General features: G+C 44.9%; 1 protein-coding gene across 1 annotated transcript in view; it reads right to left on the bottom strand.

The window, feature by feature from the left end:
- The window catches only part of LOC139753812 (uncharacterized), a 446,936-nt gene that overhangs the window by 377,152 nt on the left and 42,455 nt on the right, over positions 1 to 27,329 (bottom strand). Inside the window, exon 2 of the mRNA XM_071670702.1 lies at positions 7,000 to 7,113. Coding sequence (XP_071526803.1) covers positions 7,000 to 7,057 — 58 coding nt within the window. The 5' untranslated portion in view covers positions 7,058 to 7,113. The remainder of the gene's footprint in view (positions 1 to 6,999; positions 7,114 to 27,329) is intronic.

The raw sequence follows: 27,329 nt of genomic DNA, 5'->3' as shown, positions 1-27,329 counted from the left end.
AAGGTCATCGCTACGAGAAGCGCCTCAGAGAGAGAGCCAGTATCAGCTACAAGTTCCCGCCTCTTGTAGAATCACGAATACATTCGCTCTGGCCTTCCCGGCATCCACCGTCCACAAGGCGCTCGCTCTACAGTCGAACCAGCGGGGAGCCCTCAGACAGATGGGCTCTCCGTGGTCTTCTGAGAGAACGGCACACCAGCTCTGAGCGTCAGCTTAATGACCAACAGTCATCAACGCCAGTCACCCTTAAGGTTCATCAATTTACATCCATTTGGAAAGTTGATTCAGATTCAGTGCGTCGTCCTCAATGGATTCGTTATATACTTACACATTTACGCATGTTTATATTCATATGTATAGTTCCGAATGTCTTCTACCCCCTCTACCCACCAACAGCTGTGGGTCTGGAACCTTACTTTACGTTACGTATACCTTACGATGGCTTCGGACGTCTTCTACCCCCACAGCTGTGGTCTGGGACCTTACCTTACCTTACGTATACCTTACAATGGTTTCGGACGTCTTCTACCCCCACAACTAGGTCTGGAGCCTTACCTTACCTCACGTATACCTTACGATGGCTTCGGAGGCCTTCTTTCCCTCCCGCTGGGTCTCGGACCAGAGATATACGCACATCATAACATGTACGCTATTGGCCTAAGCATAACAAGCAAGGTATTGTTTCTTGTGCCAGGAGGTATATTGTGTGAATCCGGCACACACACACACACACACACACACACACACACACACACACACACACACACACACACACACAGGCCAATGTTCGAGCCACTTTAACCCTCTCTCAAGTGGCTCCCACGGGAACTGGCTCAGAGGAAGAGTGAGCTAAGGTAAAGCTTTGCTCTGGCCAGACTGTTTTACTACGTCAATTTTCGTTGCTGCATCATGTGAGGTAGTAACGCGAACCAGACAATGCGTGGATGATAATGATAATGATAATGATAATGAATTACTTGTAAGTAGAGACACCATCGTCGTTCGTGAGTGATTACAGTATGTCTCCCATGATCATGTTCGCTACGGAGGGAGACGCCATCATTTTCATCTTCACTGTAGCCAAACACATTCTTGTATCATGTACATTACTCGACAAACATTTTTTTAAACAGCATTCTTGGTACTAAGGGTTGTGTTAAAAGTTTTTCACCTGATCTTCTGGGGTTAGGTCAAAAGCCATCTACACTACGTACATCCTCATCTTCACTACATGCCTATCTTCACTACATCCATATCGACACTACATTCCTACCTTCACTACACCCTCGAATTACCCTGGGATCAGGTGAATAGGGGTGAGGATACTAGATGTTGGAAAGACAAAAATCAAAATTAATAAGCAAAGGAAAAAAACAAAATGTATTTTTGTCCTACGGAAAGCCAGAAATAATTACAACATTGATATACAAAAAAAAAAGTTGCCACTGAAATTATTAATAATGTTAGACCATCCCTCAGAGATAATAGTAACATTACACAACCCTTTACAGATATAGTCATTATTTCACTGACAAAAAAAATGAAGTTAAAGTACTCCAACTGAAACACGTCATATTCAGGCTCAAATGTTTCGAGATAATAAAGGTTTTTCTCCCAGGGTCAAGAGTCTGTTTACGGCATCTAATCCTTTTCATTTCAACTCGTCTAAATATAATAACGTTCAACCCGTTTCGTATACGAACGTCGGTACACGCTTACTTAACACATCAGTTAATTAAAGATCCTTAAGGGTAGATCATGAACATTCCACAGACAGACAAAAGCCACTGTGTTTTTCAACGTTTGATCATCAGGATCGTCTAAATCAACAAGGGGCGAAATTCATTAGAGTGGGGGGGGGGGGGGGGACTGTTTCGCGCCAAAAACACGAAAGGAAACAAAAGCCAACGAACCTTTTCTACAAACAGAGCCGACCAACCGCGTAACGCCCGGTAGAAAATGAAAAAAAAAAAAAAAGAAAAAGAAATGAACTCCCTCTGGCATCACTAACTCTTTTTTACAGCCATTTAATTACATGCTAATTATTCCTAAAGCAGTTAGCTTTAGTCGAACAACTTTTAGGCCGATAATTATTGTCCATATATATATTTTTTTTTTTTTTTTTTTTTATACTTTGTCGCTGTCTCCCGCGTTTGCGAGGTAGCGCAAGGAAACAGACGAAAGAAATGGCCCCACCCCCCCCCCCCATACACATGTATATACATACGTCCAAACACGCAAATATACATACCTACACAGCTTTCCATGGTTTACCCCAGACGCTTCACATGCCCTGCTTCAATCCACTGACAGCACGTCAACCCCGGTATACCACACCGCTCCAATTCACTCTATTCCTTGCCCTCCTTTCACCCTCCTGCATGTTTAGGCCCCGATCACACAAAATCTTTTTCACTCCATCTTTCCACCTCCAATTTGGTCTCCCTCTTCTCCTTGTTCCCTCCACCTCCGACACATATATCCTCTTGGTCAATCTTTCCTCACTCATCCTCTCCATGTGCCCAAACCACTTCAAAACACCCTCTTCTGCTCTCTCAACCACGCTCTTTTTATTTCCACACATCTCTCTTACCCTTACGTTACTCACTCGATCAAACCACCTCACACCACACATTGTCCTCAAACATCTCATTTCCAGCACATCCATCCTCCTGCGCACAACTCTATCCATAGCCCACGCCTCGCAACCATACAACATTGTTGGAACCACTATTCCTTCAAACATACCCATTTTTGCTTTCCGAGATAATGTTCTCGACTTCCACACATTCTTCAAGGCCCCCAGGATTTTCGCCCCCTCCCCCACCCTATGATCCACTTCCGCTTCCATGGTTCCATCCGCTGACAGATCCACTCCCAGATATCTAAAACACTTCACTTCCTCCAGTTTTTCTCCATTCAAACTCACCTCCCAATTGACTTGACCCTCAACCCTACTGTACCTAATAACCTTGCTCTTATTCACATTTACTCTTAACTTTCTTCTTCCACACACTTTTCCAAACTCAGTCACCAGCTTCTGCAGTTTCTCACATGAATCAGCCACCAGCGCTGTATCATCAGCGAACAACAACTGACTCACTTCCCAAGCTCTCTCATCCCCAACAGACTTCATACTTGCCCCTCTTTCCAAAACTCTTGCATTCACCTCCCTAACAACCCCATCCATAAACAAATTAAACAACCATGGAGACATCACACACCCCTGCCGCAAACCTACATTCACTGAGAACCAATCACTTTCCTCTCTTCCTACACGTACACATGCCTTACATCCTCGATAAAAACTTTTCACTGCTTCTAACAACTTTCCTCCCACACCATATATTCCATATATATATATATATATAAACACTGGATTAAAACAGCGTCTCTCTCTTGTTTTTGGTGTATGTTATTCATACAAATGAATGAATTACTGAATGTAACTACATGGCAACTCGCCGCTCGAAACGCTTGTTTTAAGAGACTTTTAAAATCGCGTCCATTTAAATTCGCGGGCTTTTCCCATTGTTTACCTTCTGGCAAGTGGGGGTTCAGGCGCGCGCAGCCGGCCTGAACTTTAAACGCCCGTTGATCGTGAAGCATATTAATTGAAAAAGAAAAAAATCATATATTTTTTTTTAACTTTTTTTGTTTTAAAGAAGCGAAATACACACCATTTGACCATGTTCTGGGCGTGACGCTGGAGGTGGAAGTTAAGCGTTCCATTAATAGGTGAGGCTTAGGTGAGGGAAGGGGGGGGATGGAGGGAGGAGGAGGAGGTGACGGAGTGAGGCAACACAAACAGAATCTCTGGTTCAGTTTGAGGATTTTATGGACTTTGCTGAAAGATTGAGAATTCAATTAAGTCCGCGAGGCTCAGTTGGAGAAAATTGAATTCCTCCCCCTCCCCTCCCTTCCCCCTCCCCTCCACCCTTCCACCTATCCACCCTCCCCCTCCTCTCCCCTCCACCCTTCCACCTATCCACCCTCCACTTGCGGCACTCTCGAACTGTGAGAGGAAAAATGGAGAGGGGAATATCGCCGAGAGATACCGCTACTATCACAGAGAAATATCGCTATTACCGATGGTAACCCCAAAGTATGGAGAAGGAGAGAGAAATATATGCTATGATTGGGGAGGGGGCGGGAAGGAAGTAATCGAAAAGATTTGAGATGGAGAGAGAGAGAGAGAGAGAGAGAGAGAGAGAGAGAGAGAGAGAGAGAGAGAGAGAGAGAGAGAGAGAGAGAAGAGAGAGAGAGTTATTTCCACTTGACAGTTACGCCTTGATAACAACGGACGCCTGCCTTTAGCTACTCCATGGCAGATGATGAAGGTAAAGCCCACGTAATAATAAACCAGCCAAAAACCTTATCCTCTCTCTCTTTTTTTTTTTCAACGGGCAGTACAGGAAGGTGAAGTGAGAGGGAGGGGGGGGGGGGCTGGTGTGGGGTGGTGGATGAGAGGGAGATGGAATGGGGTGGGGTGGGTTGCGGGGGGGGTCGATATAATATGAAAAGCTCAGGGAGGGTCGTTATGTCATGGTACTTGGCAACACATCCGGCCTCAAAACACAACCCTGAAACAGAAGGCGACAACTCTTCTTTAAGCGCCTCCGCCTCCGGCTCGTGCCATCGGAACAATGGAACTTTAAACGCCTTCCACAAACTCCTCGCGATATTTGCATAAGACTATTCTCTCGTGGAGGTTTAAAAGGGGTACGAGTTTAAACCGGCCATTCATCATGGATACTCATCAAGCCTTGGCTTAAATCAGGTTTGGGTTACTTATTGAATTTTCATACTTTGTTTTTAATCTCTTACGACAGAAGGAGAGAAAAAATAAAATCCTATTGGTCATTTGTGGAGTCGTTTCTACAGCGTAACCCGGAACCCAGAGAGATGTGGCTCATGGTTGCTGGCAATCAAACAGCCAGCGTTTAAACTGTCGAGAATGCTGTAACTTTTCCTCTAGTGATGTGTATCACCAAATGAATTATTAGTACCTGAACTGAAACCGTAAAGGACTGAACGGAGCTTTTAAAGAGATCAGATATAACACACACACACACACACACACACACACACTCACACATGTTAACTGTCTTTACCGTTACCATTCTCTGTATCTTTTCAGCATTTTCCTGCATTTTAATCAACAATCCGTTAATTATCATCATGAGAAGTAGAAGTAATAGTAGCATCATTATCATTTCACGTTCGCCTTTTCCCCATCGTTAGCGAAGTAGCGCCAGGAACACAAAAAAAGACAAACACGGTCCTCCTCCTTCGCTTGCATCCATTCTTATATCCTCATTATCCTCAACACACCCACACTCCTCACCTACACTCACTCACCCCTCACCATCCGTCCCTTCCTCTCCCAATCTACCCCTCAGAATCCAATTAGCCTCTAATGCATCGAGATTAATTGCCTCTGTACCTTTTTATTACGGGCAATTATTATCAATTTGTAGTGATATTGGAAAATAATTCAATTCGGCCTGGCAGCCGATGGTAAATAACCGGGATCCGCTTATTACCCATTCCTGTAGACCACACTGAATAAAATTACCCATTCCTGTAGACCACTGAATAAAATTACCCATTCCTGTAGACCACTGAATAAAATTACCCATTCCTGCAGACCACTGAATAAAATTACCCATTCCTGCAGACCACTGAATAAAATTACCCATTCCTGCAGACCACTGAATAGAATTACCCATTCCTGCAGACCACTGAATAAAATTACCCATTCCTGTAGACCACTGAATAAAATTACCCATTCCTGAGGACCACTGAATAAAATTACATTAAACTGGAAAGGTTGACATTGGTGGGCGACTGTTGAATGTGCCTCCCTCGATATACGCCCAAGAGGTCTCTCTCTCTCTCTCTCTCTCTCTCTCTCTCTCTCTCTCTCTCTCTCTCTCTCTCTCTCTCTCTCTGTGTGGCAAGACTCGTTGCGATGAGTGAGTGGATGTGGCAGCCACTGAGCATGTTGGGGACCATAGTGAGAGGGTCTTTCTCTCTCTCTCTGTGCCAAGCGTCGGCACGACCCAGGCTGAGGCAAAGACCAAGGGTGAGGCAAGGACCTAGGGTAAGGCAAGGACCTAGAGTGAGGCAAGGACCTAGGGTGAGGCAAGACCCAGGGTGAGGCAAAGACCCAGGGTGATGCAAAGGACCTAGAGTGAGGCAAGGCTCAGAGTGAGGTAAGACCCACCAGGGTGAGGCAAGACCCACGGTGAGGCAAAGACCTACGATAAGGCAAGAAGATACTCCTGCAGGAGGAAGGGACGTAGCAAAAACAACCCCCCCTCCCCCCCACCAGGAGACGTACCGACGAACGCAGCAACAATCCCGGGCCGTGTGTGAAGGTCCAGGACCCTGGAGATCTGTCATGCCTCTGGGATGGTTTGACCTTTGACCCACAGGGAACGTCTCATCAAGAATCCAATTGAAAAAATGAACCAAAGGTCGTCAGAGCGTGAGGAAGCAAACGACACAACGACTGAGTCCCGAGTCTGTCGGCCTAAGGAAGGAACGAAAGACGCCATGTGGTTGTTGACTGCTGGAGAGGGAAGACACCACAGGATGAAGATAAGAAAAAAGTGATGAGAAGAAAGATAATGAAAATAATGTGTCCCTCGCAAAATAATCGGGTATATGATAACTGTAAAGTCACCAGTTTCTTCGCTGTGTTCATGTTTATTACCGTCGCATTTTGCCGAAATAAACCTCTCCAGATTCAAGTATATATGGCGCGGTGTCCGGTTTTGCAAGAATCACTCAGGGTCAAAAACCTTCCCATCATTGCCTTGTGGAATCTTAAGTCTGTGCTCATCTAAAAAGTGCCTGACGAGGGAGGACATCATCAAATCCATCATGTATCCTTGAGGGGGACAACGTGCCTGACGAGGGAGGACATCATCAAATTCATCATGTATCCTTGGGGGGACAAAGGATACATGGAAACAGATCTCATTCACTTACCTTGAACGTGATGATCTTCCACTCTTGTGTGTCCGACCACAGTGGACGGCTCCCCCATACCCGACGTCGCTCGCCACTACGACCCTGATCCCCTCCGAGAGACAGACCACGAACCTGCCGAGGTGTTGGGTTCAGTGAGAAATCTGAGGGGGGGTGACTCAAGAAAACGGCATGATCGCCACATGATCACCAGCCATCACTAAGCCACACAGGACCTGCGAGTATCCTGATAACCAAATGATCCTTACACTAGTTTAGTCTACGCGTGCACCCACCAGGCATGTATGGCGTCCCTCTCACTGAGGATAGGGAGGAGTAGAATCTTCGACGTGGACAGTGAGCGAGACTGGAGAAATATCCTCCCTGGGTCATCTTATAACGAACACCAAGACAAGAAATTAACTCCGTCCTCAACCCTTGTCACCGAAGATTATTCAAGCCGGGCGCACCGGACCCATTAATCACCTCGTGACTGGTAAAATACTGGAATCAATCACGTCCCTTTTCTTCGCCCTCCTGCCTGCCCCCCTAACCCCCAACCCCCCTTTCCCCACCTCCCTGGGGAGCGGAAGACGCTATGGGGTCAGGCTGTCGCGTCTCACTGCGCCTGGCAACGCCCTCGCCCCCCTTGTTGTTGGGCCGGATCAGAGGGTCGGGTACAGAAGCTACGTCGCTTCTAAGCTGGGGACGAGAAGATCAGCTATGAAGCTATGTCGTAGTTAGGCTGGACGAGAGGATCAGCTATGAAGCTATGTCGTAGTTAGGCTGGACGAGAGGATCAGCTATGAAGCAGCTATGTCGTAGTTAGGCTGGACGAGAGGATCAGCTATGAAGCTATGTCGTAGTTAGGCTATACGAGATCAGCTATGAAGCTATATCGTAGTTAGGCTGGACGAGAGGATCAGCTATGAAGCTATGTCGTAGTTAGGCAGGACGAGAAGGTCAGCTATGAAGCTATGTCGTAGTTAGGCTAGACGAGAGGATCAGCTATGAAGAAGCTATGTCGGCACTAGGCTGGTACCAGTCAACGAAGATGGTGCCACCTTGACCTGGCCAGGTCGGGTACCTGCTGGGGGATGCGACACACTCGGTACGTCAAATCGTCTTGCCCAAGGCAGAGGCTGCTAACAAGACACTAAAAAAAATCTACGATCAATTTTCTCATGGTCTTGTACGCGCTGTCAACACAACCCTCGAGGAGGGTCTTGTGCCTCGAACGCCACCTCCTCCTGAAGAAGGGAGTTACTTTTCTCCCTCAGGATCAGGTCTCCGGTGTCGCCTCTGCATCGTCAGTCTCTCCCAAGCATCCACAAGAGCTGGGGGCCCCCACAAAGACGTGGTCCGGAACGTGGTCTGAGAAGCGTTGCTTCGACATCTACAGAGCTCGACGGTGAGGTGAATTTGGCCCTGCCACCCGCACCGCCTACTGCAGTAGCCTCCTCCTACACCACACACAAGGCGACGTAGATTTGGTTGGCTGGCTTGGCTGGCTCTACGCCCCTTTAGCTCTCTGAACACGACGGTACGACCCTTGATTATGGAAGACTTTGTGTGTGTGTGTGTGTGTGTGTGTGTGTGTGTGTGTGTGTGTGTATGTGTGTGTGTGTGTGTGTGTGTGTGTGTATATGTGTGTGTGTGTGTGTGTGTGTGTGTGTGTGTGTGTGTAAAAATTTCAAACATAGTTTGCTTACCATAAGGAAGAGAGTGCAAAAACAGGGACGGTAAAGGAGAAGGGAATCGAAGAGGACAAGAGACAAAAGAGGGAAGGAATGAACATGGAGAGAAAAGAGGTGAGGCAAGCGTAGAAGAGATACGATCAGCGGAACAAAGGAGAACAGAGGGAGAAGAGGAGACGAGAAGAGGAGGCCGGGATGCTGCAAACGTGCGACGCAAGGAGGACAAGGCTCTCCTTTCATCTTGCCTGAGAATCAATTTCCATTTTATCTCAGCTCCACCACAAGACCTGGCTGGCTGCACGGCCCCGGACACCTGAGGCAACTCTCGCTAAAAGCTTCCTCAGTGGATCTTATGAGGATAACACGGGGAATAGGGAGGGATGTGGCCCCAGTTATGTGGAGAGAGAGAGAAAGAAAGATGGCTCAAGTGCTGTGGGGGAGAGGCTAGAGAGACGACATGCTCCCTCCCACCCCACAGTTATATATGTGGGGAATGGATATATGGCTCGAGTGTTGTGGGGAGTAGGGAGGTCTATGTGTCTACGAAGGGTGGTTAAGTGGTGGAAAATGACGAGGTTTGGGTAATAAGACGATGAAGGTAAAAGATGGGGGGAAGGGGTGGGAGGGGGGAGCTGTGTCCTCTAGGGTAAAAGGACCCACAGTGCTGTGGGTAAAGGTTTGGGCAAGCCTTAGAGGTGATAGTTAGGGTAAGGGGGGTAATGCATGGCGTGGTCAAGACGGTGAGGTTTGGTTTGAGACTTTGTGTACGCATTCTCCGGGAATCGTACATCACTCTTCACTACCTGTACGATGTTTCGGCCACCATACGTTGCCTGACGTATGATGTTTTGGCGCCAATTGCTCTTTTCTATTATCATTATTTCTTTTTATGTGTAGGTTATTTCCGATGAAGCAGATTAGTTTGGAACGTTAATGAGATACGATGCAATACATCATTGTATGAAGCACAGTGCTTTTGGCTGTTATTTATTGTTGTTTAATAAACATGGCTCCAGTAATCATGTGATGCTGTCTGATGTACGATAACCGAGCCAGAATACATTATTGTTTGATGCACGATACTTCTGCACTAATAATGGCACGTGGGGCAACGCAAAACAGCTTTGATATATGCATAATCATTATGACCCCCGGTGAACAGCTAGTGTTTTACGTATCTACAATTCCGGAAATTTCGATACGTTTAACATTTTGAAAGTTTCTGACTTACTGCCCGTCCCTGCGGGTCTGGTATAAACTGGCTGCTGGAATAAAGAAGGAGAGAGAGAGAGAGAGAGAGAGAGAGAGAGAGAGAGAGAGAGAGAGAGAGAGAGAGAGAGAGAGAGAGAGAGAGAGACCACGCATTCTTCCACCATTCCTCCGCCTTCAGTACTCTTGTACTCTACCTCCATTCTTCCACCATTCCTCCGCCTTCAGTAGTCTTGTACTCTATTCCCCTCCTCCACCATGTCACATGTGGTCTTCTTCCTCCCCTCACACCACCAACCCCCTTCTGTCGCACTATCATCCACTCTCCTCGTGAACTCCTCGCCTCGTATGCAGTCTTTCCATCGGCGCAGACCGCCTTGAGAAGTATAGAGTCCCACCCACTCTACCGCCCACTCCTCCTCCTCCTCCTCCTCTGCAGTTCACGGCCTCTGCATTCCCTGCCATCTCTCACTGGGACCCCAAGGAAGATTCCCAGGCTAAGCCTGAACTATATTGCCTTCCTCCGGCACCATTCATCCCCCTATCCTCCCCATCCCATCCCATCCTCACATACCCCCTTCCCTCCCATCCCGTTAATGGAACGTCTAACTCCCTTAACTTCTCCCCTCCACCATCGACCACCCCCACTTTACCCCCCAGCCATCTCCAAAAGACGTCTCGGCGATGCATTTCACTGCAAGATGCGATGCCTTAAACAACGAAGGTCAAGCCAGTCTTTCGTGGCCAAGAAAGGCGTTTGAAAGTTCCCGCTGGCGCTCAACCCACTTGCCACGGAGTAAACACTGGCATTTAATTAAAGGCCGCGAATCTAAATGGAGGCGATGTTACCGGTTCTTTTCAAAGCCTTGTCGTGAGAGGTCGTAAAGGCGTTGTCAAACAGTTCGCTCATGTGAATAAGCCTCATAAACCACATGATTTAGTCAAGAGTATATACCTACCATATCATATATATATATATATATATATATATATATATATATATATATATATATATATATATATATATATATATATATATATTTTTTTTTTTTTTTTTTTTTTTATACTTTGTCGCTGTCTTCCGCGTTTGCGAGGTAGCGCAAGGAAACAGACGAAAGAAATGGCCCAACCCCCCCATACACATGTACATACACACGTCCACACACGCAAATATACATACCTACACAGCTTTCCATGGTTTACCCCAGACGCTTCACATGCCTTGATTCAATCCACTGACAGCACGTCAACCCCTGTATATTTTTTTTTTTTTTTTTATACTTTGTCGCTGTCTCTCGCGTTTGCGAGGTAGCGCAAGGAAACAGACGAAAGAAATGGCCCAACCCCCCCCCCCCCCATACACATGTACATACACACGTCCACACACGCAAATATACATACCTACACAGCTTTCCATGGTTTACCCCAGACGCTTCACATGCCTTGCTTCAATCCACTGACAGCACGTCAACCCCTGTATACCACATGACTCCAATTCACTCTATTTCTTGCCCTCCTTTCACCCTCCTGCATGTTCAGGCCCCGATCACACAAAATCTTTTTCACTCCGTCTTTCCACCTCCAATTTGGTCTCCCTCTTCTCCTCGTTCCCTCCACCTCCGACACATATATCCTCTTGGTCAATCTCTCCTCACTCATTCTCTCCATGTGCCCAAACCATTTCAAAACACCCTCTTCTGCTCTCTCAACCACGCTCTTTTTATTTCCACACATCTCTCTTACCCTTACGTTACTTACTCGATCAAACCACCTCACACCACACATTGTCCTCAAACATCTCATTTCCAGCACATCCATCCTCCTGCGCACATCTCTATCCATAGCCCACGCCTCGCAACCATACAACATTGTTGGAACCACTATTCCCTCAAACATACCCATTTTTGCTTTCCGAGATAATGTCCTCGACTTCCACACATTTTTCAAGGCTCCCAAAATTTTCGCCCCCTCCCCCACCCTATGATCCACTTCCGCTTCCATGGTTCCATCCGCTGACAGATCCACTCCCAGATATCTAAAACACTTCACTTCCTCCAGTTTTTCTCCATTCAAACTCACCTCCCAATTGACTTGACCCTCACCCCTACTGTACCTAATAACCTTGCTCTTATTCACATTTACTCTCAACTTTCTTCTTCCACACACTTTACCAATATATATATATATATATATATATATATATATATATATATATATATATATATATATATCCAATCGTGAATGAAAACGCTACAGTCAACCGCTCTGGGATTAGACAGCGAGTAATTAAGCGAGTGTAAACATTGAACCATGCCACCCGGAGTTCATTTCTTACCTTTCGTCACACAGTTGGTCTGGGATCTGGGACGGGATGGTCCCCTTAATGAGTCCCCTGCAGAAGATTCTCAATACGTGTCAACACCGTCCGAATTACTGATCAATATTTCCATATCTTTCCAACAGATAATAATAATAATAATGATAATAATAATAATAATAATAATAATAATAATGATAATAATGATAATAATAATAATAATAATAATGATAATGATAATAACAATAATGATAATGATAATAATAATAATAGTAATAATAAGTGATACTACTACTACTACTACTACTACTACTAATAATAATAATAATAATAATAATAATAATGATAATAATAATGATAATGGTAAGAATAATAGTTATGATTAACAACGTATCGTCTTCCTGTCTCCATTACACGATGCAGCAGCGACGGAAAAAGACGGTGTAAACAATCTGGCCAGAACAAAGGCTTCAGCTATACGAGACTCTGTCTTTGAGGCAGTTCCCGTGGGAGTTACGTGGGAGAGTGGCTGACACAGCGCCCTCTGTGTGTGTGTGTGTGTGTGTGTGTGTGTGTGTGTGTGTGTGTGTGTGTGTGTGTGTGTGTGAAAGAAGCCTCGCTTGTTAGTCACTGGCCAGTGGAAGATATGGAATGATATCGCCATAAGGCATCTCTGAAGGTCTACCTATACGAATGTATGAGGAACACACATTTTGAGGACGACGCATCGGTTCTGAAATCAACTTTCCAAATGGATGTAAATTGATGAACCTTAAGGGTGACTGGCGTTGATGACTGTTGGTCATTAAGCTGACGCTCAGAGCTGATGTGCCGTTCTCTCAGAAGACCACGGAGAGCCCATCTGTCTGAGGGCTTCCCGCTGGTTCGACTGTAGAGCGAGCGCCTTGTGGACGGTGGATGCCGGGAAGGCCAGAGCGAATGTATTCGTGATTCTACGAGAGGCGGGAACTTGTAGCTGATACAGGCTCTCTCTCTGAGGTGCTTCTCGTAGCGATGACCTTGACGTAGTTGACGTAGTTGCGATGCAATACCATCATCTGTGTCTTGTAGACAAACGTCGCACATGTCGCATCTCACACCAGCTCAGGACGGCCTGAAGATGACCTGTGCTGTATATCCTCCCTTAGCATCACTGTATATACCCCCTTAACATCATTGTATATACCCCCTTAGCATCACTGTATATACCCCCTTAGCATCACTGTATATACCCCCTTAGCATCACTGTATATACCCCCTTAGCATCACTGTATATACCCCCTTAGCATCACTGTATATACCCCCTTAGCATCACTGTATATACTTCCTTAGCATCACTGTATATACCCCCTTAGCATCACTGCATATACCCCCTTAGCATCACTGTATATACCCCCTAGCATCACTGTATATACCCCCTTAGCATCACTGTATGTACTTCCTTAGCATCACTGTATATACTCCCTTAGCATCACTGTACATACCCCCTTAGCATCACTGTATATACCCCCTTAGCATCACTGTATATACCCCTTTAGCATCACTGTATATACCCCCTTAGCATCACTCTATATACTTCCTTAGCATCACTGTATAAATCCCCTTAGCATCACTGTATATACCCCCTTAGCATCACTGCATATACCCCCTTAGCATCACTGTATATACTCCCTTAGCATCACTGTATATACCCCCTTAGCATCACTGTATATACCCCCTTAGCATCACTGTATATACCCCCTTAGCATCACTGTATATACCTCCTTAGCATCACTGTATATACCCCCTTAGCATCACTGTATATACCCCCTTAGCATCACTGCATATACCCCTTTAGCATCACTGTATATACCCCCTTAGCATCACTGTATATACCCCCTTAGCATCACTGTATATACCCCCTTAGCATCACTGCATATACCCCTTTAGCATCACTGTATATACCCCCTTAGCATCACTGTATATACCCCCTTAGCATCACTGTATATACCCCCTTAGCATCACTGCATATACCCCCTTAGCATCACTGTATATACCCCCTTAGCATCACTGTATATACCCCCTAGCATCCTGCTCTCCACCAGCCCTCATCACCCTCTCCCATCCTCCTCCCAGGGTCTGGTTTACTGAAGCCAAAACATCAGGAAGCGAATCCGAGAATTATACAAAACAGTCCGGCTTTTGGCAACGCCTCCGCGAAAGTGGGCCAGCATTTTTCGCTGCATTCAAGCCCAAGGGCGAGACGACACGACCCTTGAACCCCTGCGCACAACGGTATGATCCATGAACACGACGATGCGACGCTCGAGCACGACGGTGCGATCCATGAACACGACGATACGACACTTGAGCAAAACGGTACTATATACTTGGTAACCTGACCATTAACCTGACACTTGATAGTTAGTTCGAAAGCCAGGCCTTACCGTTGTGTCCAAGGAGGACAATATCCTCAGGTGTTGGGATGTCTTCCAAATACATGGCGTTACCAGTTACAAATACCGTCTCCCTCTGCCTATCTCTATCTCTGTTTTGAGGTCCCTTTTATCTCTTTATCTCTCTTCTCCTCCCTACCTATCTATCTATCTTTCTATACATTCATCTGTCTCTTTACCACTTGAGTTACACTGCCGACGATGGCTTTTGTCTCCCCTCCCCCAACGCACGCCGACCTCAAGAGGAAGCAACAAGCCCTTGCCTAGCATCGTGCTAGTAAAGATACATCTCTCTCTCTCTCTCTCTCTCCCTCTCTCTCTCTCTCTCTCTCTCTCTCTCTCTCTCTCTCTCTCTCTCTCCCCTCGAGTTGGGAACGCATCCTGAGACAGAAAATAAAAAGGAACCACAGACAATGGGTTTCCCTTTCTCTGTCTCTCTGGAAAACAAACTGGCAGTCGAATTAAAGGGGCGTCCTTCACACATGACAAGGTAATTATTGTCACTGGGATTCTCTCAAGCAGTTCCCAACAGCTGACAGGACAGACAGACTGACTGGATGAGATAAAGTGGTAACGCAGCCAGACACAGAAATATGAATAGGAAGAGAATTGTGCTACATAAAACCTCTCTCTCTCTCTCTCTCTCTCTCTCTCTCTCTCTCTCTCTCTCTCTCTCTCTCTCTCTCTCTCTCTCTCTCTCACTCCCTCTTGTAATTCAATGAATGCATCATGTTAGACTCGCTAATAAAATCATTAAATAATACAGGTGAGTCAGCGGTTCCAGATTATTCCGCTTATAACATCATGGTCTCGGGACCTGCTGACGAGGCGCGAGGCACAATTACTTCTAACGAGGGAAGGGTGTACGTATATAGCCAGGGTGGCGCGTTTAACGAGGACTGGGTGTACGTATATAGCCAGGGTGGCACGTATAACGAGGACTGGGTGTACGTAGAGTGGGACGGTGGGATTGGACGTAGGTACACAGCTCGGGTGGGATATGATTGCCTATAGATATGGCGGGCTGTGCTATATGGCCAGGTTAGAACGTTGCTATATACCCACCCATGGAGTAAAGTATCACACTATATCTCCCACGCACTAAGCCCTCTACACACCATATCGTTCACACACACACACACACACACACACACATACACACACACACCTCACCCTCCATCTACCATACCCTCCACCTACCTCACCCTCCACGTACCACACCCTCCAGACACCATACACTCCTCAGACCTCACTAGACGCACCGTATGCCCTGCATGCCAGCGTATGTACACCACCACACACTCTCCACACAGCACGGCTTTCCACAGTTCAACAGCAAACACACACACACACACACACTCTTCACACATCATGACGTCCGTGCCTCATACTTCCCTCACTATACTTCGGTCATCACCACTCACAATACACCACTCACCACCTCACATACTACACCTCATTGGCCAGACTCCAGACAACACATTCTGCATATATGAGATCCAAACATTTGAAGAGGTAAATACAATGCTGTGATGACACTCATGGCCAGGACATCAGTGGTCCAGTTCACGATAGAAGGAAGCCTACTAATATTAGGGAACAGCACCAAAGATGAGTTACAGGTTATGAAGAAAGACGCTCAGAGCAAGACTGAATTCAAAAGGACAACACCACAGCATATCAGAACATGACGCATAAACACGTGAGAATATAACATAAAGACTTGAGAATATGACATATAACACGTGATGATATAACCCATGACATAAACACGCGAGGCTAAAACACCGAGACGCGGATGAGAAGAAAATTCAGCGTACACACACCAATGTGCAAAGAGTGGGGGGTCGACCGAACGAGAGAGCCAATACGAACCAGACGACCACACCATCCACGGACGGTCGGCCACACCATCCACGGACGGTCGGCCACACCATCCACGGACGGTCGGCCACAAAGCCAATGTTCTAATGCTGTGTTTTCGGCGTCGTCCACCACCATCAGGAAACAAAGTTTTCATCTTTGTTTTCCCTCAGGGGACGAGAAAACTCCTGCCGACACAGAGGGCCGGGGCCTCGCTCTCTGCTACAATACCTCAGATTATCTTCAACTCTTGGGTACGAAAAGTCGCCGCATATTTTTTTTTTCTCTCTCTCTCTCTTTCTCTCTCTCTCTCTCTCTCTCTCTCTCTCTCTCTCTCTCTCTCTCTCTCTCTCTCTCTCTCTCTCTCCTATCTTTCTTTCTCTAACCCCTTTGTGATACAGGCGACTATGGATCACTGTGCCGCCCGGGGCAGATACAAATATTTTCTCTGATACCTGAAAGTTCAGACAGGGATTGGCGATCGCGTGTGGAGAGAGAACCCTTGTTGGTGTTGGCTGTGTGTGTGTTCCTAGTGGCACTCAGAAGGAACAGGGCCTTTCTACACACACACACACACACACACACACACACACACACACACACACACACACACACACACACACACACACACAGGTGACGAGGCTGGACACAAACCAATTCACGAGGTTGGCCTCGACGATACGAGAGACCTCGAATGACCCATCTAAACGACCATTAAGGATCCTCATCGAGATGAGACAAAGAACTCCTCAAGTGTAGCGTGAACACCAACTGTTATCACCATTGCCTTACTGATAACACTTGGGAGGCAACACCTTCTCCCTCCCAGGGGGAGTAATTTATCTCCCTCCAGGGAGAGGGAGGGAACTTTCCCTCATCCTTGGGAGCAACACCTTCCCCACCCACCCCACCTAGAGGGCAATAACTCTTCCCTCTTGGTATATAGAAGTAACTAATGTCACAACTTCCTTCTTCCTCCATCTATCTTGATACTCTGGGGGGAGACACACAAGTTTCCCTTACACACACACGATGGCTGAAGAGTATATAATATTCCATTGATGATTATCTGTTTGTACTGTACGGGGAGGGAGTATTACACTCACCTGTTAGACAGCTTTTTAAACTTCTCTATGCAGCATGCATTTGCAATGTCGTCGTTCATTCTAATCTATGCATTCATCATTCTTATACAGAAATAGAACTTTATACATTCTGAAAGAATGTAGAAGATGTAGAAGGCGACTAAAAGGGAAGGGAGCAGGGGGGGCTGGAAATCCTCCCTTCTCGTATTTAATTTTCCAAAAGAGGGACAGAGAAGGGGGCCAAGTGAGGATATTCCCTCAAAGGCTCAGTCCTCTGTTCTTAACGCTACCTCGCTAACGCGGGAAATGGCGAATAGTATGAAAAAAAAAACATTCTGAAAGATGTTTCTCACTTAATCTCATCTTATGTCTTCTGGTTGTTCTATCTCTTTATCTCTCAGACAACTGGTCACTGCCTACTCCAATCTAGTTTCAAAATCTTAAGGATATGATCAAGTCATCCCTTGCTTTACTCTCTTCAATGTTGGGCAAATTCAAGACGCCCCTCCCCCCTTACCTATCTTTACCCTGTAACTCAGCTCTCTTACTTCTAGTACCATCTTCGTCGCCTTCCTCTAGACCTTCCCTATCAACTCTGCTTCTTTACGTCCGGTGAGCAAAACCCGAGACTCGTATCGTAGGTCTGCCCACCATTTCACTGGTCAAATGATCCATTATACTGAGAATCGTCTGGCGTCCTTCTGTGACCGTCATACCCACGGAGACATTTGTAGCGTCCGGAAGCGCATATCTAACACTGATCTCATCAGTGCTTACATCTTGGCGCAATGGCAACCCATCTTCGGATCACGACCGTGTTCCACAGGCAAACAGATGCCAATTGTTTGGTCTGGAGGATGCAGTACGACAGGCAAACAGATGCCAATTGTTTGGTCTGAAGGATGCAGTACGACAGGCAAACAGATGCCAATTGTTTGGTCTGAAGGATGCAGTACGACAGGCAACCAGATGCCAATTGTTTGACCTGGAAGATGCAGTGAGACAGGCAAACAGATGCCAATTCTTTGGCCTGGAGGATGCAGTGAGACAGGCAAACAGATGCCAATTGTTTGGCCTGGAGGATGCAGTGAGTTATTCTAACCACCCGAGAGCTTCGGATGGTGGCATCTGAGGCCAAAGATACTTCTCAGATAGCCAGACGTCCTTCAGATGATGGTGAGGGCCAATGCCTCCGAGCGACGCACGCCCGAAAACCAAAGGGAAGGGAGGCCAAGAGGACACGCTCAGTCTTGACAAGCAATTTAGCCACCATATCCAATATTTGAAGATCCAATCTTTTCGTAGGAGCGATTTCGGGGAAAAGTTTAAGCACTTTGGAATCACTTAGGAGAGGCGGAGTCCATCATCCCCCTCCACCTCACCCCACACCCAACCACCCCACCTAACCACGCCCCACCTCACCTCGCCCCACCCCCTGGAGGCCCGAGGAGCCGGAGATCCTGCAGGATATTAAGCTTGGAGTCACGGTAATATGGTCGAAATTTGACGGAAGTGGACGGAATGTAAAAGTTTTTCCCCTGGATTACGGCGTATGGCTCTGGCTCTCTCTCTCTCTCTCTCTCTCTCTCTCTCTCTCTATATATATATATATATATATATATATATATATATATATATATATATATATATTAGTTTATGCGTACGGTGTTGGTCAATATGAAAATGTAGAGAACAGATACTCGATAATGTACTCTGCCAATGTTGAGGTGGTGGCGTCGTACAATTGTACTTCACCAGTAATGTATACAGCAACAACGTGGAACGATAGTAAGCACGAAACTGGACTATGAAGCGAGATCCATTTTTTTTCACCAATAAATGAACACAAGTTGTTACTGGATATAACAGTATGATAATAATAATCAAATATGAAACTCTTTACCCCAGTATAATCCATCGTCATATCATTCTAATCAACTGATCCTCGAGACAGATTACGAAATTTACGAATTCAAAATCACCTATTCTTCGATTGACTCGTGAGTTCACTATAGCCTCTAGGCTTCATAATGTTAATATAATGTTAAGTTAACAGAGAGTTAACTGTGGGCAGACGTAGAGAGTACATCTAAGTCAGCCATCGTGTCCTTTGTTTACATGCTCAGGGCAACAGATGTTGGGGTATTTTGCCAAAGATGTCATTAAATTGGCTGTGGCGTTCGTTACGTTGTATATAACATGAAGAGAGTCACGCTGCCTTTCTCTTTTCAGTGACGCACACACACACACACACACACACACACACACACACACACACACAAACATATATATGTGTGTATATACATATATATATATATATATATATATATATATATATATATATATATATATATATATATATATATAACAGGCGATACCTAATCCTGGTAAGTGACAAATCCTTTACTACAATAAATCATTAACAGTGAAAAGTTTTTTAATAACTACAAACTTACAACCGTTACAACGTCTGGTTCGACATAAACACCGTTTGCTAAACCCCGAGACATTATTTTTTTCTTTTTCCCTGGACGTCCCCGACCATTTGTGGCGGCGAAATTACCTTTTTATATTGGGTTGTCAAAAGCAAAGGATTAGCGACTGTCTCGTAATTTGTGACCGGAAAGCCAGACAAGGATCCAGCTTAAGGTGAAGTTGGAAATTACACAATTCATGCGAAAATGTGTTTTCTTCCTTATCTTATACAGCTGCAGGATAAATCGTATACAGCTGTAGGATTAATCGTATACAGCTGTAGGATTAATCGTATACAGCTGTAGGATTAATCGTATACAGCTGTGGGATTAATCGTATACAGCTGTAGGATAAATCGTACACAGCTGTAGGATTAATCGTATACAGCTGTGGGATTAATCGTATACAGCTGTAGGATAAATCGTACACAGCTGTAGGATTAATCGTATACAGCTGTAGGATAAATCGTACACAGCTGTAGGATTAATCGTATACAGCTGTAGGATAAATCGTACACAGCTGTAGGATTAATCGTACACAGCTGTAGGATTAATCGTATAGAGCTGTAGGATTAATCGTATACAGCTGTAGGATTAATCGTATACAGCTGCAGGGTAAATCGTTCAGAGTGTAGAATTAAGTTTGTCCCACACTTCCAGTCAAAAGACATTTTCCTCTGCGTCTTTAAGTGCAAGGTCAAAGGCTAGACCACCCTACCTAAGGAGTGTATCGTCGTGTTCAAGGGTCGTGACGTCGTGTTCAAGGGTCGTACCTTCGAGTTCAAGGGTCTTACCGCCGTCCTCAAGGATCGTACCGACGTCTTTAGGGATGGTACAGACGTCTTTAGGGGTCGCACCGTCGTCTTCAGGGGTCGTACCGTCGTGCTCAAGGGTCGTACCGTCGTGTTCAAGGGTCGTACCGCCGTCCTCAAGGGTCGTACCGCCGTCCTCAAGGGTCGTACCGACGTCTTTAGGGATGGTACAGACGTCTTTAGGGGGTCGTACCGACGTCTTCAGAGGGTCGTACCATCGTGCTCAAGGGTCGTACCGCCGTCCTCAAGGGTCGTACCGACGTCTTTAGGGGTCGTACCGACGTCTTTAGGGGGTCGTACCGTCGTGCTCAAGAAAGTCACAACTCTTTAGTATCTCGTAACATTCACCCTACGACCGTCACTAGAATGGTTCGTTCCAGTCGGTTCACAGTAGGTCACCGGACACATGTGGATGGGTTACCCATACTGGACACATGTGGATGGGTTACCCATACTGGAAACATGTGGATGGGTTACCCATACTGGACACATGTGGATGGGTTACCCATACTGGGCACATGTGGATGGGTTACCCATACTGGACACATGTGGATGGGTTACCCATACTGGACACATGTGGATGGGTTACCCATACTGGACACATGTGGATGGGTTACCCATACTGGAAACATGTGGATGGGTTACCCATTTCCTACACTGACAACAGTGCTATATCATAGCACATGAACTACTTACCCTACTACCATCTCTGGCGACGAAGCAGTTATCGAAGTGGCTCTTGTGCTCAGAAGCGAGAGGCAGAACGAAGCTTCGAATCCCGCTAGAAGGTGGGTCTCTCTCTGTCTCTCCACAGTTTCTCCAACCCCTCAGTCCATGACCGTATTTGATCCTATAACGCTTTATCTTCAGTATTTTGTAAGTTGTTGGACCTACAACACAACAATGGCTGCATCACTCAACCATACTGGGGTACAACCTCACCCTGTAACTTGAGAACAGATAATTCCCTTCACTAGTACAGAATTCAGGACAAATGACACTTGAGACCTGGGACCAAATGTTCCTAGACCGCTACATAGCAGTTCCTGGCTCAATGATTATCACAGTTTTCTCCATAGGTTTTCAGTGACCTTTGACCGTGTCATCGGGTCATCCCCATATCAAACTCCAAGGTTCAACCACCGCGCTTCCAGGGGGTCGCCCATTTCGCGTTCACGAGGGTCGATACAGTAGACGAATCCCTGTTCATTCATCTTAACCAATCAGCCCTCAAGTTCACAGAGTCGTCTCGCCATTGCTTCATGTCTTCTGCCATGAACACTCCTACGGGAAACTTAGATCATCAGCCAATGTATCAGTGATAATAACTGATTATTTGATACATCAGTTATCGACCTAAGTTATCAACAGAGGCTTCAGTGGTGATGAGTTATTAACAGGGGCTTCAGTGGTGATGAGTTATTAACAGAGGCTTCAGTGGTGATGAGTTATTAACAGGGGCTTCAGTGGTGATGAGTTATTAACAGAGGCTTCAGTGGTGATGAGTTATTAACAGGGGCTTCAGTGGTGATAAGCTGTTAACAGGGGCTTCAGTGGTGATAATTCACGGCGTTCGTCCTCAGCAGACGTGTATCCTCTCACTGTTCGCCGTGTACTGACTATCACTTCACTGTCCACTATATTTATACAGTGTGATTTCACCGTTCAGGTCCACTATCCACCTCCCGCTCCTCCCACGAGTTCATCACGACCTTTATAACTCATCACGGCGGTGTTCCCAGGGGGAGGGTTTCAAGACGGTGTGGTATACAGGTCCTCTTGGGTGTAGTATACCATCTGTGTACACTATCAAGGTGGACGGCGGTGTAGAAGAGTGCGTATACATAGGTATACTCAAGGTATACGGTGGTGTAGAGTAGTGCGTATGCATGACCCGGTGTTGTAGCCTATGTATACAATGGGTGTCGACCCCGACCAAAGGACGCATTCGTGAGTCATCATGACGCATTAACACAGACGGACGAACGCAACATCGCTCTCCTCACCAGCTCCCTTGACTGCCAGTTTTCATCCCGTCATAGAACCGCTCTCTCTCGCTGGTCTTTCCTCCGGCACTCGCGGCCATAGCCCTCCACCAACCCGTGCATTGGAAAAGGCTACAGTTCCAGTATCTATAAAATGCCATGGCAATTATTTGGATTGCGCCTAACTTTGGTAAAACTCTGGAGTCATCGCTGGATGAATGTTATATGGCAGTCAGAACACACACACACACACACACATATATATATATATATATATATATATATATATATATATATATATATATATATATATATATATATATATATATATATATATATATATATATATATATATATATATATTCCTGTGAGTCCACGGGGAAAATGAAACACAATAAGTTCCCAAGTGCAGTTTCGTATAACAATCACATCATCAGGGGAGACGCAAGAGAAATATAAATCAGTTGTCTGTCTTGGACAATCGCATGTTTACCAAATGGCGTCCTAGCTACGTCTCTTCGTTGTATATCAACTGACTGTTATATTTCTCTCTTGTGTCTCCCCTGATGATGTGATTATTACACGAAAGTGCACTTGGGAACTTATCGTGTTTCCTTTTCCCCGTGGACTCATAGGAATATATATTCAAACCCCAGAAATACTCATGATTAGTTCATGAATATCTCACATTCATATATATTTTTAATTCACAATTACCACATGTTGGTGACTGTTCCAAGCAAAAGAAAATGTCATGTTCCCATATATTTGTTGACCAGACCAATACCCTCACAAACCAGTCAGTCATTCAACGCAACGCTGGAGTTCCTATCCTGTGATGTCCATGCACATATTTCTCTGTTTTGTAAACACACTCAAAAATTGCACAGGGGTTAACGAGTGCGTGACATTTAACGAGGCAATTTAAATAAAGAAATTAATCTTGGTATTCTAGAATGGTACGAAAAATGGTGGCAAAAGTCCGAGGCATTTATCTTTGCTAATAAACTGAAACCAAACACGAACAGAACCGCGAATCAAGGTATTTGTTTCAGCAATTTATTATACAAAAAAAGCCTTGGCAACTTGTACATATATCTCTTCCCAGTAATTTGCTCTCTCATTAGTGGAGGGGAGGGGGGGGGGGGGGGTTGGGAACTGATGAGTTCGGCTAAAACAAAATTTGTTCAAATGCCATTTATCCTACAATGTATACTGTTGGGTTTGATAATGGTCATTAAGAGCGTCATGTTATTAGTATAGTAAATACGTTTGACAAGGTCCATCACATACATACATATATATATATATATATATATATATATATATATATATATATATATATATATATATATATATATATAATGTGGGTGATGTGAATGTTGATGGATTCAGTAGCTATGTTCATCCATACGTCATCACGTCACAATGTGTCATATACGTCAGACTTGGAACAATATTAAACTAGATACCATGGAATTCAAACAAGCAACAGAAAACTGGTTTCTAACGAAGCTGTTTGTGATAGTGGACCAGAACAGAAAACCTAGGCTGTATTGTGGCAGGAGTTGAAAGACATAGTTAATTTTTTTTTCTCTCAATAAGACCAATAAACTTATCGTGCAGCTGAGAAGGTGTGAATAAAGTTAGCCTTGCATATGAAGCGAAGTATTTAACAAGACTATGCTCAAACGTATCTCTTGGCACTGCTTTCAACCACTCTAACTGGCAAATCACTCCACGAATTCAAATGCCTTCCGCTACTTTAATTGGTAAACCATTCCATACGTTAAACTGATTTTTAACTACTCTAAGTTGGTAAATCGTTCCATATGTTAACAATCCTGTTGAAGAAGAAGTACTTCGCCTCGTTCGAGGGTCGAACGCTGGCCCACGAGTTTGTTATGTTCATTACAACAGGGCAAAGGAGTCAGATCGAACCTCCCTCAAAGCAGCTCGTCAGGTCAACATAAGTCTATGGTCCAGCTATTTACCAGCTACTTGCGTCCGACGAAGCCAAGCGACTAATTCTCTCTCTCTCTCTCTCTCTCTCTCTCTCTCTCTCTCTCTCTCTCTCTCTCTCTCTCTCCTCTCTCTCTCTGCAGTTGGGTAAGTGGGAGAGGGACTCTTAGAAGGAAGTCAAATTCATCTTGGTGATGGCGTGCAGCTCACAGTGGACAGATGGGAAAATTATTCACGAGGAGAAGCGTTTGAGATTCTTCTATAACGCAATTAACACAAAGACCCACATAACCCTTCACGGAACGCATTCAAATGTCAGTCTGTCTTTTCTCTTCTCTTAATTCATTCTCGTCATTGCCTCAAGATTAATTCTCACCTTTTAAGAGGTAAGATTTTTTTATTGCCTTGATAGAAAGTGATGATCTTTCCTCTCTTATGATTTTTGCTCAATGATGATCAATTACGTACATAACTTTGTATATATGCCATTTATATACCATCGATTTTCTTTCATTCATCTGGTGACGTTTGAGAGGCATACAGAGCGAGGAATAACACTATGCTTTCTCTGTTTTTCTTGGCGATCTAAAGTATGGTATGAATTAGAAGAGAACTGAATCGTATTATAATACTCGAGCATCAGTAGATAGGTGCAAAACCCCCCTCCTAAGTAGTTTCAAATTCTCTCGCTCCAGCCCTCGTCTAGGGTAGTCGGTATTTATTCTCTCTCTCTCTCTCTCTCTCTCTCTCTCTCTCTCTCTCTCTCTCTCTCTCTCTCTCTCTCTCTCTCTTACACACACACACAACAAAAAAAAAAACAAATACACTCGTACATTTCGGGGTTGGTTTCTATACTCAGTGTAGAGCGCAAGCTATTTGCTATCTACCCCAAGTTCTAGTACCATCCCAAGGCGATTGGAGAGATGGAGGGCGAGGAGAGGGAAGGATGAGAGAGAGAGAGAGAGAGAGAGAGAGAGAGAGAGAGAGAGAGAGAGAGAGAGAGAGAGAGAGAAAATGGCTCACTGTTCCAAACCCCACCCACCTCCTCCCGCCTCCCTCCAGGACCACCGTGGTGTCTCCATATCGCAGTGTGGGGCTATACTGCAGTTTATCTATGAGGTTATAAGAGGTAGAGCAGTTCCAGCGCAACGTCTGAATAATCTACCTTCTATTATAGGTCGGCGAAGCAATTTCAGGTTTTGGGAGGTGGTGGCGTGTGTGTGTGTGTGGGGGAGGGAGGGGAAGGAGGTTATCATAGAAAATGAGAATTTAGGCAGTCGCTATTTCAAGTAATGTTCTATTTGTGGAAAATTCGCTGCTCATCTTCAGGTTTTACCGGAACATTATAGCCAATGTTTTAGCTCGAGGTAGAAGTGAATTTACAGTAGAGTTTTGAATTTGTTGATTGCTCCTTATGTCAAAATTCAGCTATGGTTCACTGGAAGAAAAAATTTGAATTGATATTTTCTTCAACTGAGCAATACGAGAGAGAGAAAATGTCCCAGACATCTACGTATAATGAGGAACAGCACGTATGAATCGCAGCTAACAACAGAGATTGTGATATAGAATTATACGTAAATATAAACATCAATATCCATGTCTGTATGACGGCTAAATGCCAGGATCCTCATCCAATCATCAGACATTCCAGAACATACTATACCCAGCCAGTGACTCAATAGCGCCAAATTTCATCATTTATCAGTGAATCGTTCAGTTATCACCTCGGGCAAACTACTCGCATGGACTTAGTGACATGCCAACTACTCTGGCGGTGTGTGGGAAACGACCATGTAAACACATTTATATCTAATAACTAACTTACAACCCTTAGCGTATGACCTTGAAGTGATCGTATGGTCGAAAACCTCGGGTAAATTGGGTGGTATTAGTGCTGTCAGACGTAACAACGCAAAGATTACAATTATCCTCACTGATAGAGATCACAACCCATGATGAACACACGTGATCCACCACAACTACAAGCGTAAATGATGGTTGTAGCTGAAAAAATAGGACAACATTGCAGTACATGTATGTGTAAGAAGTTGGACAAATTGATATAAAGTTGCTTACCATATATATATATATATATATATATATATATATATATATATATATATATATATATATATATATATATATATATTCCATGTGTGGCGAGGTGGCGATGAGAATAAATAAAGGCAGACAGTATGAATTAAGTACATGTGTATATATGTCTGTGTGTGTATATATATGTGTACATTGAGATGTATAGGTATGTATATTTGCGTGTGTGAACGTGTATGTATATACATGTGTATGGGAGTGGGTTGGGCCATTTCTTTCGTCTGTTTCCTTGCGCTACCTCGCAAACGCGGGAGACAGCGACAAAGCAAAATAGAAATATATATATATATATATATATATATATATATAAACTCGCCTCATCCTAGTCATCGCGTGTTCAGGTCAGGCGCGCTAGCGCCTTTAATCACCTCGCGACTGGTAAAATACCGGAATCAAT

The sequence above is a fragment of the Panulirus ornatus genome, chromosome 15, assembly GCF_036320965.1.
Source record: "Panulirus ornatus isolate Po-2019 chromosome 15, ASM3632096v1, whole genome shotgun sequence".
Lineage (NCBI taxonomy): Eukaryota > Metazoa > Arthropoda > Malacostraca > Decapoda > Palinuridae > Panulirus > Panulirus ornatus.
Note: the sequence above shows the minus strand (reverse complement) of the source record. Positions and strands in the feature narration are given on the sequence as shown.